The sequence below is a fragment of the Cornus florida genome, unplaced genomic scaffold, assembly GCF_030987335.1.
Source record: "Cornus florida cultivar Cherokee Brave unplaced genomic scaffold, ASM3098733v1 CherokeeBrave_3.0.0_Hap2_Chr11, whole genome shotgun sequence".
NCBI lineage: Eukaryota > Viridiplantae > Streptophyta > Magnoliopsida > Cornales > Cornaceae > Cornus > Cornus florida.
This window is the reverse complement of record NW_026775581.1, coordinates 132,776,110-132,794,347: the sequence shown is the minus strand read 5'-3', so window position 1 is coordinate 132,794,347 and position 18,238 is coordinate 132,776,110. Positions and strand designations below refer to the sequence as shown.

Sequence of the window (18,238 nt, the reverse complement as noted above, 5' to 3'; positions counted from 1 at the left end):
ATTGGTTTTAAGTTTGTAGGTATTCTTCTTCATATACCAGTATATATGGTGCAGAGAAGAGGGGTTAACGCTAGAGCTTTTAGGTTTTTGTAGAAGCCGTGAAAATGGCTACACGTGGCATGGTATGTCTATGAGTGAACCCTAGGAAAACGACAAACGAGTTGAGCTGTGCCATGGAAGCCATTGCTCATTGTGGACTTCGGGTGGCCATCAACTGTCCCTTTCTTCTAAAAGATAAACCCCACCACATCTCTCATCTCTCTCACCCAATCCTCCGCGACAAAAGCATGAATGATAATTAATAATGATGGGAAATGATATTTTAACTCATTATTGAGAGATTATATTTTCATTTCATTTTCTTCACTTTGTTTTAGAGAGTGACATAATTGTCATTCCACAAATTAAAACTCTGCAGCTATTGCAAAAAAATACCCCTTTGTTTCACTTTTGAAGAATAACTTTGTTTTTTTTTTTTTGTTTTTTTTTTATTTTTATAAATGGTTCAATTGGAATGTAAATGTTGAACAAAATGTGTACTGCAAATATTATTTTTAAAAATAGTTGCAGTAAGAAGAGAGGGAGGACAAATTTGTCATTTTAGTTATTCAAAGGAAAAGAGATGTACCACTGGAGGAAAATTGTGAAGCACAAATAAGATCTCCCTATGTTTTTCTCGTATTTGCTATATATATATAGTAAGAAAGATATATGAAAGTGTATATAATGCACATATCAATTACTTTATTACATATGTTTGGTCAACTCTCAATTAGGGTGGCAACTTAGGCAGGTTGGGGGTATAACTGAGGCTCCTAATCTAACATATGAAATGTTCAATTCGACCTCCAATCCTAATTATTTAATCCGAGCACAATATATTTTTAAATTTTTAAATTCAGATTTGTAACTCGAGTTAAGATTTCAGGTTAGAAAGTTAGTTTAATTCGGATTAGAATTTAATATGAGCTTGAGTTAGTTTAATATTAGAATGCTCCAAACCACAAAAGGTTTTAAAATTTTAATGCAAATTTTTACAAATTTACAAACAAATTCTTAAAAAGTTAATTTTTCAAAGTATTAACATGCAATAAATTAAAATGTAACACACAAAATTAGAAATAAAAATATGATCATAATTTGAATATTATATATGGTATATTTAAAAATATACTACCTACGTCCAAAAATATGTGGATACCTATTTTGAAACGGATAGAGTATATAAATAATATTAAAATCCGAGTTTGGATTGGCTTAAGTTCGGATTGATATTTTTAACTCTTGTAAAAGAGTTATGCTATCAAAAGGACTCTTGATATGTAAGTTCTCCATAATCCTCAATTGAAAGATGTACTAAATTATTTATTTAACAAAAACTATCTTATATTAGGATGAACTAGGGATACAAACAACAAGAGGATATAATTCTTTATCATCATCCAAAAAAAAAAAAAAAAACACCCTAAATCTTTTAAAACTCATCATTATATTGGTTGAACATATTAAACTATGTTATACGGAGTATATCTTATCCATATATATTGCTTTGCTTCTTTATTAATTTGACCTCACTTACCAGACAGTGTCCTTGCATTAGATAATTTCCATTTGACTCTCCCTCTCCACTATTTCCTTTTCAGTTGCAAATGCTCTCTTTCTCTCTCAAGGGAGACATGAAGTGGCGGGGGTAGTTTTGATGTAGTTTTCAAAGGACAAGATATCTATCAATGAGAAAGATGGCAGTACACCACATAAATATATATATATATATATATAGTTATATATGGGTGAAAGTGAGTGCACAGTCCATTACTAAATTTTCACTTTTATCTCTCTGGAAAATTTATTTCGACTTTTTTTTGGCGAATTCCGTGAAATAATTAAAAGTCATGTACCATTACAATATATATTTAAGATGGCCATGAACAGTAAATACTGCTAGCTTAATCCTAGATTTAAGGCTAGCTACTAAAGTAAATACTAGCTGGCCAAGCATGGCGTACTACTATTACATTAGTACTTAAGGACGTAAATTTATATTACTTCATCAACTTCAATATATATATATATATACATTTCGAAGGATAGCTATATATAACTATATATATAGTACTATCTTCTGTGGGCTCGCTGTCTAGTCTATTGTGTGGCTGCACCATATGTATAAATATATAACATTTTGTACGTATGTAATGATTATGAAAGCATATATAATTGTTACTTTAACAACTGGTGATTGATTTTTTTTGAATTTTGACAAATTGTACGACAATTTATGCCCTTTTGGCATTTGAAAATAGTGGAGTAGTGGAGTATTACCGACCACAGATTATCCCAAATCAAAAAAAAAAAAAAAAAAAAGGAAAAGGAAAGAAGAAGAAGAAGAAGAAAACATTAAATAGGAAAGAAAACGTACAAAACAAAATAATGAATAAAATAATTAATGGGCTCTCTGCTTAATTTGACGAAAACTACTACTGAAAATAAATTTGGAGAACAGGTTATCTAAGTCACATAATTTTTTTTAATGGGTATCGTTTTTACGTTTCGAGCGAGCTCTCGTACTTACGTTCCGTATGCATTATGATTCAAATTCTCACTATATATGACTAAATTATGTCGCTCTTACGCTCCCGCTCTCGAATTCGTTCTCGCTCCCACTTTATGTGACTTGTTATTTGCCTAATTATTGAGTAATTACTGTTAATATAGTTCAATTACAAATGCACATATAATTTATAATTATACAATAAAAAAATAATAAATAAAGAAATAACATAGGCTAACTGAATTTATTTCAAAAAAAGAACTTATTGTTGTTATTTATTATTTTCCTAATTTTGTGATTGGACACATCAGCGGTGAAGAGTGATAACCTACTCAGTGGTGAGTAGGCCATCTATAGTGACCGCTGATGTGGTCTAGTAACGCACAAATGTACAAATAATTCATAACAATACTTGGGTCCAACCGAAGTTGAATGAACTTCATCCAACTTACTGATATATAAAATAAGTGTCCAAAAGTAAAAGTTATGATTAAAAACACATGTCTAAAAGCAAAAGTTAGACAATGCCTAATTTAATTTTAACACTTGTGGCAATTTTATTGGGCCACATTAACAGGTTAGATGAAGTTTATTCTACCTGAGTTGAACCCAAGTATTGTTCAATAATTCATAAGTACAAAATTAGGTAAGTAATAAATAAGGATAATAACTTTTTTTTGGAATAAATTCAGTCATTCTCTCTGATTTATTTATTTATCATTTTTCTAATTTTATTATTTGTGCATTTGTGATTGGACAACATTAACATAATGAATGAGTAAACAATTCTTGTCGATATATAAATTTCTATCATGTATTTATTTAGCAAGAAATATTAAAAAAAATTATGAGAAATTATTTTTTTTATGGTTTGAATAACATATATAATAAACTTACAATAAAAGAAAGGGTATTATTATAAATTTATAAATCTTTTTTAAGAAATTAATTTTTATTTTGCCTTAGCGTGGCTAGACGGAAACAACATGAAAGGAAAAGTAATGTTTTTTTTTTTTTTTTTTTTTTTTCAACTTTTAAAAGTTTGGATAGAAATGAAATATTATGGGAAAGTAACTTTCCAAACCACCTAACTTTCCCACAAAATTTTCGTTAGAAAAATTTTACTTTCTTGAGGAAAATATATTAAATTTCAATTATATCCCATTTTAAATTTCTAAAATAAAATTTGTTTTTTTGTTAAGAATAGTGTAGGTGCAAAATTTCGCTCAACCAATTACGATTGAGAGAAAATAACACAACACACTCAACGAACAGTAAGAATTAACAAGAACAGTGTCTATTGAAGAATTGAATTGCTTGCCCCTTTATTGGAGGTCAGGCCTCTATTTATACACAAAAGTTGGTAGAATTATGGTAGGACTCACGTTACTTGTCCTCCAATTCTTTTCATATATGACTTTCTTTACAAATAGAGTTCTTTCCATTGTATGATATTTCCTATGTAGAATTTGCTTTGTATAAAAACTTTCCTTCTGGGTTGACTCCTTTGTTAAATAGGACTGAGCCATATTTAATTATACTTGGGCCGGATGCGGTTTGGTGTAAGTGACTTGATTAATGGATCAAAACTTCAACAGCGATGATGTTGGGCTGATCGGTACTTTTGTCTGGCTTTGGAGGCCCAATATAAATGATAATGGGTTAAAGCACAACGTAACTTGGGCTTGATCCGGATGGGCTTCTGAGATCTCCTAAATGTAGATTTGTATAATGGTGACGTGTCTCATTCTTATTAGAGGGAAATTTTTCCCTCCACACTTTGCCCCTAATTCCACTTTAATTGGGTTACGGCTCCTAATTAAAGGGGAATTGAAGTCGTGTAGTTGCCATTCTTGCACGAGGCGTTTCCATTCGCGTCTATTGTTATTCTGACTCAAGGGCTTCTTCAAGACTCGCTTTTGTTCTCAGTGTGCTTATTTTGTCTACTACATTCTTCATACTCTCATATCTCCAGGTTAGTTCTTCTTTCCCTTCTTCTAATCTTACATTATGAGTACTTCGACTACTCCTGAGCGTATAGAGATCGTAGATTCTGAGTCCACGCCCTCGTCTTCCCCTAATCTCATTAGGGTTCCCCCTCCTAGGGTTTCGAACTTTCTTAAGCCTGCAAATGACTCGGTTAATCAGCCGGATGCTTCCCCGATCCAGGCTGAAACATCCACCTCTGGATCAGATAATATCTTCACTAAGGAAGAAAAGAATGCAATTTTATCTATTCGTCGTATCCCGTTTTCTATTGAATCCGTAATGGAAGAGTTTGAGATTCCCGAGAGGGTAGAAATTGCGGAATACCCCAAGGGCGCCGATTTTTGCGCCGGTGAAGGTGTCGGAGAAAATGAGTTGCTCCTCTCTGTTGGGCATCTCAACGCTCTTAGGTTCCCCCTTCATCCTTTCTACCACTTAGTCTTTAACAAATTAGGGATTGCACCCCTACAAGTAAACCCTAACTTCCTTCGAGTAATCTCGGCACTCCTCATTCGCCGATGGCTGGAGAGTTTTAACCTGACTCTAGCTGACTTGCTGATTACTTATTCCATTTCTAAGCACTGGACTGAACCTGATCGTTTCTTTTTCACCTCCCCCTTGCACCAAAGGATATGTATAAACCTCCCTACTTCTGAGAAGAAGTGGAAAGAGATGATGATAATCGTTAAAGGGAGATGGGCCGTGCCTCAATCGAGCAAACTCCCAATCCTTCACAAGTTCGGGAAGTTAGGTATAGAACATCCCCCCTTTCTTCATGAAGATTGTTCTGGCTGTTTCCTATGTCGAGTCTTATTCTTTCGATATATTTATGAGTTTCTTGGTATTTTTTTAGCGACATTTCCTTATTCGGCTGCCAAGAAGAGGCTTTCCTTCCTAGAAGGGCAGGTTTGGAACGACCTTCCTTCGGTTGAGAACTTGCTTACTTTTGCAAATCTTAAAGCAGTTGTTTCCGTAGCTGTAGCCGCTGATCTCATGGACCTCTCACTTCCATCATTCGACAGCTTCTCTATGACTGAGGAAGAAAAACAGAGGGCTGAAGCCTTGAAGAGGAAGGCTGCAGAGAGTGCCCCGTTGACTATATTGCGCTCAAACGAACAGAAGAAGGAGATTGATGAAGTCCCCTTGAACAAAAAGGCGAGGCTGAACTTTCTTCAACCACGAAACCCAAGGGTGCTTCCAACCCAAAAAGCAAAAGGAAGAAAGCTGAAGAGATTAACCCTGAAGATGAGGTCAGTGCTTACGTCCTTGTTGAGGCTGGGGCACCTTGGACTCCTTCTTTCTCGAGGGCTGACAAGTCCATCCTCCATGTTGGTGATTCTATGATCACTGACCCATCTGCAGCGCTTGCCGTTGCTCGGGGAATGTAGCTCCCCAAGGATGAAGAAATTATTGGTAGAATGGGGTTGGAACAATTACTCCCATCTGCCCCTGTTCGAGCCATAGAAGTTTGCCCCTTCCTTCTTTTCCATTGTCATAATTATCTTACAAATTTTCTTACATTGTTATTGTCTCTATCTTGATAACGCAGGGCATGTATCACACCATGGCTCTTTGTGCCACTGTTGAGGCTCAATCTCTCTCCATTCAGAAGCTGGAGAAAGATCTCAGCAATTCTGAGAAGAAGGCATCCCATGCCATTGCAAATGCACAAATTGCATATGAGGCTCGGGATGTTTATAAGAAACGTCTGGCTGCTTCTGACTCAAAAATGGAATCGCTGGAGGCTGAAGTCCAGCGTTTGAATGATGCCCTTAGTACCTGCATCATTGCCGGGAGGCAGATGCAAGGTCGTTACTCCAGTTTGGTGCGCTTATCTAGCGTCAAGGCCTTCAGGTCCGGCTTCAATCAAGGTTCAGGGGAAAAAACAACAGATCCCGAGGCTTTTGATGCTCATATGGGAGTGTCTTTCCTTTATGATGAGGGTCCGAAGGCTCAGGAAGCTGAGGTTCTTTTCGCTGAGATAGTGAAAGCTCATCCTGAGGTTCCTTCAGCTCCAAGTGTCTCCACTCCTGCAACTGGCTTATCAAATCCTCCACCTGTAAGTCCAGCTATGGTAGATGCTTTCGAATCTACCCCGTTTGATCCGAAGAGGGAGTAGGATCGAGTAACTTTTTTTCCTTTTTTCTTTTGTAATGAAACAATATTGGGAATGATAAACATGAATGATATAACCTTGTTTCTTAAGCCGTGTCACTTTTATTCTGCTTCGACTGAGTATGTTTATATGCTTTTGATATTGCACACACTCTGTTGGATGAGATTTTTTTTTTTTTTTTTTGAGGAAAGTACCCTGCCTGAAGGTTCCTTATCTATTTTCGTCCAAAGCAAAATAAATAAGATGTGAAAAAGAGATATCCTCTAACGATTTATCTGATAATAAAGGATTGTTTTTTCCTTTGGTGATTTAACCGTCAAGGGAACCCTTCTTGAAATGGATTCGTGTGAAGCAAGTATATTTATACTTGTTTCTTCTTGTAGTTTTTCGGTGTGGGACAATCTCGTGGCTCATATTACCGAACTTAGAATCAGTGAATATGAGCGTGAGAGTAAGGTTTGTTGAACCGGACACTTTGGGTCCGAGGCGAATGAATTACTCCCCGGCGCTGAGCCTGATGAGAGTTTTGCCGAGCCGGACACTTTGGGTCCAAGGTGAATGAATTACTTCTCGGCGCCGAGCCTGAGGGGAGGTTTTGCCGAGCTGGACACTTAGGGTCCGAGGCGAATGAATTACTCCCCCACGCCGAGCCTGAGGGGAGGTTTGCGGAGCCGGATACTTAGGGTCCGAGGCGAATGAATTACTCCCCGGCACCGAGCCTGAGGAGAGGTTTGCCGAGCCGGACACTTAGGGTCCTAGGCGAATGAATTACTCCCCGGCGCCGAGCCTGAGGGGAGGTTTTCTTAGCCGGATCCTTAGGGTCCGAGGCGAATAAATTACTTCCCGGCGCTAAGCCTGACGGGAGGTTTGCAGAGCCAGACACTTAGGGTCCGAGGCGAATGAATTACTCCCCAGCGCCCAGCCTGAGGGGAGGTTTGCCGAGCTGGACACTTAGGGTTTGAGGCAAATGAATTACTCCTCAGCGCCGAACCTGAGGGGAGGTTTGCGGAGCCGGACACTTAGGGTCCGAGGCGAATGAATTACTCCCCGGCGCCGAGCCTGAGGAGAGGTTTGCCGAGCCGTACACTTAGGGTCCGAGGCGAATGAATTGCTCCCTGGCGCCGAGCCTGAGGGGAGGTTTTCTGAGCCGGATCCGTAGGGTCCGAAGTCAATAAATTACTCCCCGGCACTGAGCCCGATGGGAGGTCTGCGGAGCCGGACACTTAGGGTTCGAGGCGAATGAATTACTCCCCGGCGCCGAGCCTGAGGAGAGGTTTACTGAGCCGGACACTAAAGGTCCGAGGCGAATGAACTACTCCCCGGCGCCGAGCCTGAGGAGAGGTTTACTGAGCCGGACACTAAAGGTCCGAGGCGAATGAACTACTCCCCGGCGCCGAGCCTGAGGAGAGGTTTTGTCGAGCTAGACACTTAGGGTCCGAGACGGGTTGGTTCCTCCTCGGCGTTGATCCTGCGGAAAAGTTTGCATATATATATATATATATATATATATATATATATATATTCTTCTCTTTTTTTTTCAAACAACTTATCATGAAGCCGAGGACTCAAAAATGATAGGAGACCAAGAAAGCAAATAACAATGGCTGGGAAGTTTCCTATTTGTTTGTTTTGGAGACTTTCCTCCATTGATACTCCCTTCTTGGCAACCAAATGTAATGGACTACGCATATATTAACCACATTTCTTTTCTATTTTTATCCGATGTGGGACATAAACTAAATTTTGTCAAAAAGGTCAGTGTAAGGAAGGCCCACTGGTGCTGTTAAGCTCAATACCAGAGGCATTCCTTACACCGCAATCAACTATTTAAATATTCCCATTTATAATAGAATGTAACTCACACTTTCTTGTCGATGTGGGACAGAGAGTTTTAACCATAGGCCAAAACGCATGCTTTTTAATAACTTGCTTCCAACATTGCTTTGCATAAAAGCATAAAATTGCATAATCACAATGTAGTATGAAAACTTATTTGCATAAAAATTGAATAATGCATAATGCGACGCAAAATTGCATAATCATAGAATGGTATGACCCCCATTTTTATGGAAAGAAACAAATGGAGTAAAATCGTACTAAATATGATATAAGCAAAATAAAGAAAAGCTTGGCTGACTGTGGGCATATGCAGCCTTATTTGTGAAGAATTCTTAACAAAATTGACAAACTTATCTAATGGAAATACCTTTTAAGGTGTATTGCATTCCAAGGACGCGCAATGGGACGTCTGTCAGCTTTGGCCAAACGATATGCTCCCTTCCCCACTACTTCGGTAACCCTGTAGGGTCCGGTCCAATTAAGTTCCAGTTTCTTTACATGAGCTGTCTCTTGCTTCAGAATCCAATCGCCTACCACAAAGCTCCTGAATCTGACACGTTTGTTATAATTGTTGCGCAGCTGCTGCTGATATAAAGCAAGCCTAATTACTGCAGCATCCCTTTTTTCATCCAGGAGATCGAGACTATGCTCGAGCTGCTGACTATTGTTTCTTTCAGGCAACAAAAATGTCCGAAGGGTTGGAACTGCCGCTTCGGTTAGGATCACAGCTTCGGATCCATAAGCCATGGTAAAAGGACTCTCCCTCATGGGCCGCTGTGGTGTGGTTCGGTACGCCCAAAGCACCTGAGGGAGATTCTCGTACCATTTTGTTTTGAGTCTCTCTAGCTTTTTCTTTAAACAACTGAAAATGGTTCGATTAGTTATTTCAGTTTGTCCATTCCCTTATTGATGACTTACTGCAGCTAACTTTTGTACAATTCCATGTTCAGCAAAGAATTTTCTTGTACTTTTATTGTCGAGGTTCTTACCATTATCCATCATAATGACTTTTAAAACCCCAAACCGGCAAATGATGTTGTTCCAAAGGAAACTTTTTACCTGTTCATGGGTTACACTTGCCATAGAAGCCGTGTTTGATTGAGGGACCGTATCTCTTCCAGAGAGAAGCGAATTCCCCAGAAAAGCAAAACCAACAATTAGTAGAGTGAGGTTCGCGGAATAGCCTAAAGAAAGGTTTGGTTTGTCAACATCGACTGAAGGTTAGAAAGGAGCTGGACTTACAGAGACATCATGCACTTCCTTTTCAACAGATGATCAATTTCTCTGAGTAGGCCTCGGCTTCTACCCATTTAGTAAAATAATCTGTAACCAGTAGCACGTACTCCTTTTGTTCCACGATCTTGGGTAAAGGGCCCACCATATCAATCCCCCATTGTACGAATGGCCATGGATTTGCCATTGCATGCAAATCTTCAGTAGGTTGATGCTTCATGGGACCGTGGCGTTGACATTTATCATATCTCCGAGTATACTCTTCTGCATTCCGGCCAAGTACGGCCAGAAGTAGCCTTGAGTTAGAACTTTATGTGCAAGGGATCTACCCTCAGAATGGTTGCCGCAATCTCCATCATGGATTTGTTTCAACGCTACAAGAGCCTCAGTAGGGCTTAAACATTTCAGGTAAGGACCTGAAAATGACTTCCAGTATAACTGGTTGTTAATGATGGCATATTTAGCTGCGGTGAGTCGGAGATTCCGTGCTTCGGGCTTCTGGTTTGGAAGAATTCCATGCTTGAGGTAGGCTTCCAGTGGATCAATCCAGCATGGTTCTCGAGGAATAACTAGAATCACCATTACTTCTTGCTGAGGGTTAATGCTGGGCTCATCCAAGACATTAATCGACACAATCCGAGTCAGATCTTCATTTAAGGATGACGCTGCTGTGGCCAATTGATCTGCTTCGGCATTCTCAACACGAGGTACTTGACAGAATTCTATTTGATCGAATCCCTGTGTAACATTCTCTACAGCTTCTTTATATGCCTTCATTATTTCTTATTTGGGATGGTACTGACCTGTCACTTGATTTACAACAAGCTGTGAGTCACTAAAAATCTTTAAACAACGTACCTGGAGTCTGCTGGCCAATCGAAGACCAGCAAGTAACGCCTTGTACTCTGCCTCATTGTTCGTAGCAGGGAATTTCAAGCAAATAGACTTTTGCAACTTGGTGCCTTCGGGTGTTGACATAACAACCCCTACCCCTGCACTTGTTTGATTCGAGGAATTATTGACCCGAAGCTCCCACTGTGGTTCAGGGGGTTCCGGCTCTTTGGGAGTGTCTTCATATTCGAGAAGAAAGTTTGCTACGGCTTGTCCCTTGTGCGACTCCTTCGGCTCATAAGTTATATCGAAGGAATTGAGCTTGATAGCCCATTTGGTAATTCTCCCAGATATATTAGGCTTAGAGAGTATACCCCGTATAGGATAGTTGGTGAGTACCACAATGCTGTGAGATTCAAAATAATGCCGAAGCTTCCTTTTGGCATAAACCAAGGCTAAGATGATTTTTTCTGCTTTGCTATATCGTGTCTCCGCATCTGTCATTGTCTTACTTATGTAGAAGACTGGATATTGCCTCTTTCCTTCCTTTCTAATCAATGCTGCACTTGTCGCTATATTAGAAATCGCCAAATACATAATAAGAACTTCCCCGGGTTTTGGAACGGATAAAATTGGTGGTTTGACCATATAACCTTTCAACTGGTTGAGGGCCTCCTGCTGTTGAGGTCCCCATATATCTTTATTCTTAGATCTTATAGCATCGAAGAATGGTTTGCACTTATCTGACAATCGGGATATAAACCGGCTGAGGGCTGCGATCCGACTAGGAAGAACTTGTACCTCCCTACGATTTTTTGGTTCCTGATTCTGGATGAGGGCCTTAGCCTGAGCTGGACTTACCTCTATCCCTCTTTTATTCACTATGTGGCCGAGGAATTGACCTAATGATACCGCAAAAGAGCACTTGGATGGATTCAGCTTTATGTTGTACTTCTTCAAGGTATTGAAAACTTCCTGGAGATGCTTCGGATGGTCTTCCTTCTTCACACTTTTGACCACCATGTCATCTATATATGCTTCAACTGTCTTTCCCAATAGATTGTCAAAGATCTTATTGACAAGACGTTGACAAGTAGCCCCAGCGTTCTTCAGTCCGAAGGGCATGACCCTGTAACAATAAGTCCCCTTTTCTGTAATGAAAGCCGTTTTTTCTTCATCTTCAGGGTTCATAGGAATTTGATTGTATCCCGAGTATGAATCAAAGAATGTTAGCCTCTCGTAGCCGGTGGTAGCATCAACCATCTGATCTATCTGGGCAGAAGGAAGCTATATTTAGGGCAGGCTTTGTTAAGGTTGGTATAGTCTACACAAACCCTCAAATTTCCATTCTTCTTTTGTACGACCACCACGTTTAACAGCCACTGTGGATATTGCACTTCTCGAATGAAACCTGCTTGCAACAACTTGTTCACTTCTTCAGCTATAATGCGGTTGCGTTCGGGGGCAAACCTTCGGTGTTTCTGCTTAACCGGTTTGAACTCTGGATCCACCTTCAGGCTATGGCAGGAAACTAAAGGATTGATTCCTACCATGTCCGAGTGATCCTATACAAAAGTATCTACATTGCTTCGAATCACATCAATTAACGCCTCATTTTCTTCGGACATGGAGTAAAGGCCTAAATAAGTGACCTTCTGAGGGTCGCCGATGATAACTTCCACGGCTTCAAAGGTCTCCTCGGTGGGCTTCGCAATTTCCTTTTCCTCCTCTACCTTAAGATACTTGGGCAGAAGGCTCTGTAATTGCTATTTGGGTATATTTTTGGAAGCCACACCCGGTTACTGCTGAGTAGACACCTTCTTTGCTTCAGCTTGTGTCAACATATAGCATTCCTTCGCAGCGACTTGATCGCCCCATAGATTAATCACTTCTTTTCCGTCCAGAGATAAGCACCGCATCACCTGGTAAAGGGTGGACGGAACTCATCTCATTCGGTGTATCCAGTCTCTTCCCATGATGAGATTATAAGAATGATGGATTTCTGTTAAAACAAAGTTCTCCTTCAGAGTCCTCTTCACCGCAGTTACAGACAAGTCTATTACTCCAAGGGGATCTACTCTTGTGCCATCGAATCCCATCAACGGGCTGGAGGTAGGTCGAATAGATGATGACGGGATCTCTAGCTGCTCAAAGACCGTCTTTGTGATGATGTTGGCGCTACTTCCTGGATCTATCAAAACCCTCTTGATCATACAATTGGCCACTAAAAGACTGATGACCAATGGATCCTCGTGGGGGAGTTGAACTCTGGATAGGTCGCCATCTCCGAATCTAATACTGATGCTACCCGAAGCGATAGCATTGACCGAGGATATCTTCCTGAGCTTGTGAGATGCCCTCAATCTGGATCTGTATACCCCCTTGGACTCTTGATCATATTTAAACCTGCCATGTATTGCATAAATGACTTTTACTTGCGTACCTTCCACCTTGTGGGGATAGACCTCGCGGGGCTTTGCATACTCCTTTGTTATGAGGTAATCTGCCAACTCACCTCTGGCGATCATATTCTCCACCTGTTGCCTAAGGAATCTACAATCATTGGTTGAATGCCCATAATCTCGATGATAAGCACAATGCTTGCTTTGTCCTTTTACTCCAGGGGTTACTTTATTGGCTGCGGGGTTGTGAACTTCATCTTATTCTCTTGGAAGAACCGAGCTAGAGTAGTTCGGAGAGGCGTAAATCCCTCCTCTACCCTTTGTCTCTTCTCAGGTGCCTGGGTGATCGGCGTTGAGGTACGCTGGCTTTTCTGAATCTTTGAATTTGGAATTCTTTCTCAAGGCTTGTTCTCCACCGTCATGAAGGTGGCGTGCTGCGCTCGGTGGGCTATATTTTCCTCGAGCCGAATGTAGATCTGGGCCCTGGCATTGAGAGTCTGCATGTCGGGAAGAGAATATTTGACCAAGGAAGTGTGGAACTTCGTCCCCTGAATCATCGCAAGTTTAAATGTCTCTATAATAGTCGCGGGATGACAATCTGCTATTTCTGAGGCTTCCATGTTGAATCTTGATAAGAAATCCTGCAATGTTTCCCTCTTCTTTTGCCTTACAGTGAAGAGGCTGGCAATGCTCTTCTTTTGCTTCTTATTTCCGCAATACTGTGCCAGGAACATGGTGCACAGAGTTACGTAATCCGGGATGGACTTATGCGGTCTATTCCTGAACCATTCTAGTGCTGCTCCTGTCAAGCTGGTAGGAAAAACTCTGCACATCCAAGGGTCATTAAGATCATCCAAAGCGATCTTTTGAGCGTAATGATCCAGGTGCCGAAAAGGATCCCCCGTTCCATCAAACTGGGTGAAAGAATGCATGGTAAATTTCTTGGGCCTCTCAACCAGGTACACATCGTCAGTGAAAGGAGTTTTGACTAAGGAATTTTTGTGTTCTCTAGCCATCTCAGCAGGTGTCTGAATCTTCGGGAGTCTTTTCTCATCAAAAGCATCCTGAACACCTGCACCATCTGGAATTCCATTGGACCACACCGTGAGCTTATGGCTGGATTCGACTTGCTCGTCCTGCGTGCGACGAGGGACGTTGTCTGAAGCCACAGCCTCAGATCTTGCCCTCTGTTGTTGCTGAACCTCATTCGGCTGAGCTTCATTGGGTCGTGCCCCATTAGGTGGAGCCCCATTAGGTGGAAACCCGGTAATCGGAGGAATATTCTGATTAGGGGGTGCTGCTGTGTCACCCATTGGTAGCGGTGATGCCAACTGAGCCATCGCTGTTTGCAGAGTGTTATTCTGCTGTTGAAGCAAAGCGATCTAAGCCACGCTTGCTTCGTTTGCCTAACGAAGTATGTCAAACTGGTGTAGAAACTCTTCACGCATCTTTTGCATCAACTCCGTCTGTTGATCCGTTGCAGATCCTCCGTTCGACATTCTGGATGGTAGTTACAGGATTCACCTGTGAAACAAGAGTGGGCATATATTTGCACACATTCCCACAGATGGCGCCAAAGTATAGGTGCAAAATTTCGCTCAACCAATTACGATTGAGAGAAAATAATACAACACACTCAACAAACAGTAAGAATTAACAAGAACAGTGTCTATTGAAGAATTGAATTGCTTGCCCCTTTATTGGAGGTCTAGGGTTCTATTTATACATAGAAGTTGGTGGAATTATGGTAGGACTCGCGTTGCTTGTCATCCAATTCTTTCCATATATGACTTTCTTTACAAATAGAGTTCTTTCCATTGTATGATATTTCCTATGTAGAATTTGCTTTGTATAAAAACTTTCCTTCCGGGTTGACTCCTTTGTTAAATAGGACTGAGCCATATTTAATTATACTTGGGCCGGATGCGGTTTGGTGTAAGTGACTTGACTAATAGATCAAAACTTCAACAGCGGTGATGTTAGGCTGATCGGTACTTTTGTCTAGCTTTGGAGGCCCAACATAAATGATAATGGGTTAAAGCACAACATAACTTGGGCTTGATCCGGATGGGCTTCTGAGATCTCCTAAATGTAGATTTGTATAATGGTGACGTGTCTCATTCTTATTGGAGGGAAATTTTTCCCTCCACAAATAGTATAATAGTTATATCTCTCTATGTGTCCTACAAATTTAAAGAAATACCCAAAAGATATATATATATATATATATATATATATATATATTAAAAAAAATTAGTAGAAAAATACAAATTATAGATAGAGAAAGAAACCTATGTAATTGTTGTTCTTACCTTTTTATTCTTCAATTGTAAATTTGTTAAAATAGGAAACACAAATATATAAAAGAATAAAGTGCAATATGTATTAAAATAAAGGATATTAATTTCTTTTTAGTTATAGCCACGTGAGATTCAAGATATATACAATTACAAATTAGAATTCGAGATGTGTAACACTGCTCAATATTTTAAGCTCATATTTCTTCCTTATTCAACACTTGATATAGTACATTCTCTAATTAAATTTAATTTTAAACATATGACTAAATTATATGACCAATTAAAAAAATAAATTTAACAATTTATTGTAACTATTCAGAACAAGAATTATTTTTTAAATTATATTGTATAAAAAAAAAAAAAAAACTAGAAAGATGAACTTTATCTTAAAAAATAAATAAAAACCCAAATATTGTACTTAAGAAAACGACTGCTATTTTGAGATATTCTAAAGGATAATACTATTCTAACCGAAGTACCTCTAGACCAAATCATTTATCACCGTGCATTAAAGTGGTCCACATAGTTCGCAACTAGGCTTGACTATGCCCTTTAAAATTCATTTTCCTACTCAGAAAGATTCTCGTGAACAAAAGAAAATTTAGTTGAGAAAGAGGTTATAATCGTCATACCGAATGTGTCCGTACCATTAATTAATTAAGTGTACTCATAGGACGACAATCTCCATGTTCCAATCAGTGTTGTGTAATGGTCACCATGTATGTTGGGCCTGTTGGCTGTTGGGTTATGAAATACACATTGCTCCTTGTGTTTGCTTTTATACGCACATATTGTCTTCTTTTTGAGGCCATATATGTCTTTTTGCTGCCAAATAACACCAGATTTAGAGCTGGAACTAGCGATGCAATTTATAGGAGAATATTTTTTAAGAATAATTCAATTTATGTGAGTTTGGTGGCGAATTCTTCCATATCATTTTAATTCTACATTTGCCTTCCTTTCAAACTTTTTTTTTTCACATGGAACAAATGGAAATCTTTGTTGGAGATATTTTAATAAAAATAATTATTTATGGTAATTTTAGAATGAAATTTATGGTAAAAGCATCCCGGGCATCTTTATTTGGATACTAGCTTGGCACTTTGGCGATGCAAATGATTTGGTACGGGGATTCCACACTTATGGCTCTCACGGTATAATTTACATTCCATACTTCACATTTGTGAATTCAAATGGTGTCTCACACGGTAAGAAATGGTGGGCCTTGTGCCAAATTATACTTTAAAAAGACAAAGTGATGGTGTGTAAAATAATTATTATATGTACTTGTTTAAATTTTATTGTATATGTTTTTCTATAGTGTATTGTATTTATTAATTAATTTAAAAATAGTAGTAATTTAATTAATTTTTAAAAAGTCATAATTTAATTAATTAAAAAGAGTCATTTAATTTGCATAAGAAATTTATTTTATTTTTTTTTTATAAAAGATTCGTACTTTGTAACTTATCAATTTAATTTATTTATTTATTGCATGATAATTTAATTAATTTGCATAATAATATAAAATTTATGATGGAAAAGAGAAATGATGGAAAAAAATCTAAGCGATGCTGCAACACCGGCAATGAAAGCATGGATCGAGAATTGACAAAATAAAATTATGGCGCGTTACACACACAAAGGGGCAATTAATTGTAATGTCCAATATATTTTTTTTACACGTGGGAAAGTATTAATGTGTTATTTTTTTCTTCCCTTAATTGTATTATTATATTTTATTTTATTTTATTTGTAGTACTTTTATATATATATATATATATATATATGTATATATATATATATATATATATATTATTTATTTCTATGCATGTAAGACATGGGGTGAGAGATGATTTTAAAAGATTCTCAAATGAGTTTTAATTTGAACCCGTTAACCTATTAAAAATGGGTCGATTCGCTTCTAAATATATTTTTAATATTATCTAGTTTGAGTACAAATATCAAAAATTTTGTTGGACCACTTATGGAGTAGGAGATAAGCATTTCCTTTTCTTTATATATATATATATATATATATAAAAGTATAATATGCTCTTAATTCATGTGTTTATGGGCAATAAAACGTAGGCATGGTTATATAGTACCTTTGGACGTGTCGGGAGGGAACACAACATATGAGCATTGGTTAATTTGTATCTTGGACACGTGGAAAAGAAATATCGACTTTAGCACAATACCTAGCATTTAATATATATATATATATACACATATATATTTTACATATTTTATTATTCTAATGTTCTTTCCATTTTTGTATAAAGCGTAATTCTTCTTAATTGTAATTTTGAAGTTCATGTTCACGTTGAAAATTTAGTTCCTAAATGTCTTTTATTAAATAAAAAAATATCTGTGTATACAAAAATAAAATAAAAAAATCTATGTGTGTAATATTCTATATTATAAAATTCCCACAATTTTAGGATTTTTTTTTTATTACCTTTAAAAATAAAAAAAAACATCTTTTTTATACTGAATTTTTAAAAATAAAATTCAAAAACTATCAATTAAAAAAAAAATTATACAATTCTCTTATTTTTAGGTCTCAAAAAATAAAAATATGTTCTTAACAAATTGAACCAAACAAGCCCTTAATGTTTCAAAGCTATCATACTATTTTCATTTCAAATTCAAAGACAATTCACAAATCCAAACGCGGAAGAGTCTAATGAACCGCATGATTTGTCTGGGTATTGAATAGGGCTGCAACTCGGGTGGGTTGGGCGGGCTGAAGACTTAATTCGGGCTCAGCCCATGTATAAAATCTTTTGCCCAAGTTCAGCCCGCCTAAAGCCCAATCCCAGGCCATAACTAACTTCTCCTGCCCAAGCCCGCCCATGAGCCCACGCCTCTATATTTATAATGTAAAAAATAAGAAATTTGTGTAGCTATAAGGCCAAGAAAAATTCCAAACACTACCAACTAAGCTATTATATACTTGTGAAATAATATAGTTTTA

At 38.2% G+C, this 18,238-nt stretch overlaps 1 protein-coding gene across 1 annotated transcript; it reads right to left on the bottom strand.

The window, feature by feature from the left end:
• Positions 1 to 12,499: 12,499 nt before the first annotated feature.
• On the bottom strand, positions 12,500 to 13,084 carry LOC132282165 (uncharacterized). Its single transcript, XM_059783787.1, has one exon. It carries the CDS (start codon positions 13,082 to 13,084, stop codon positions 12,500 to 12,502), a length of 585 nt encoding a protein of 194 aa, XP_059639770.1.
• Between the last annotated feature and the right edge of the window lie 5,154 nt (positions 13,085 to 18,238).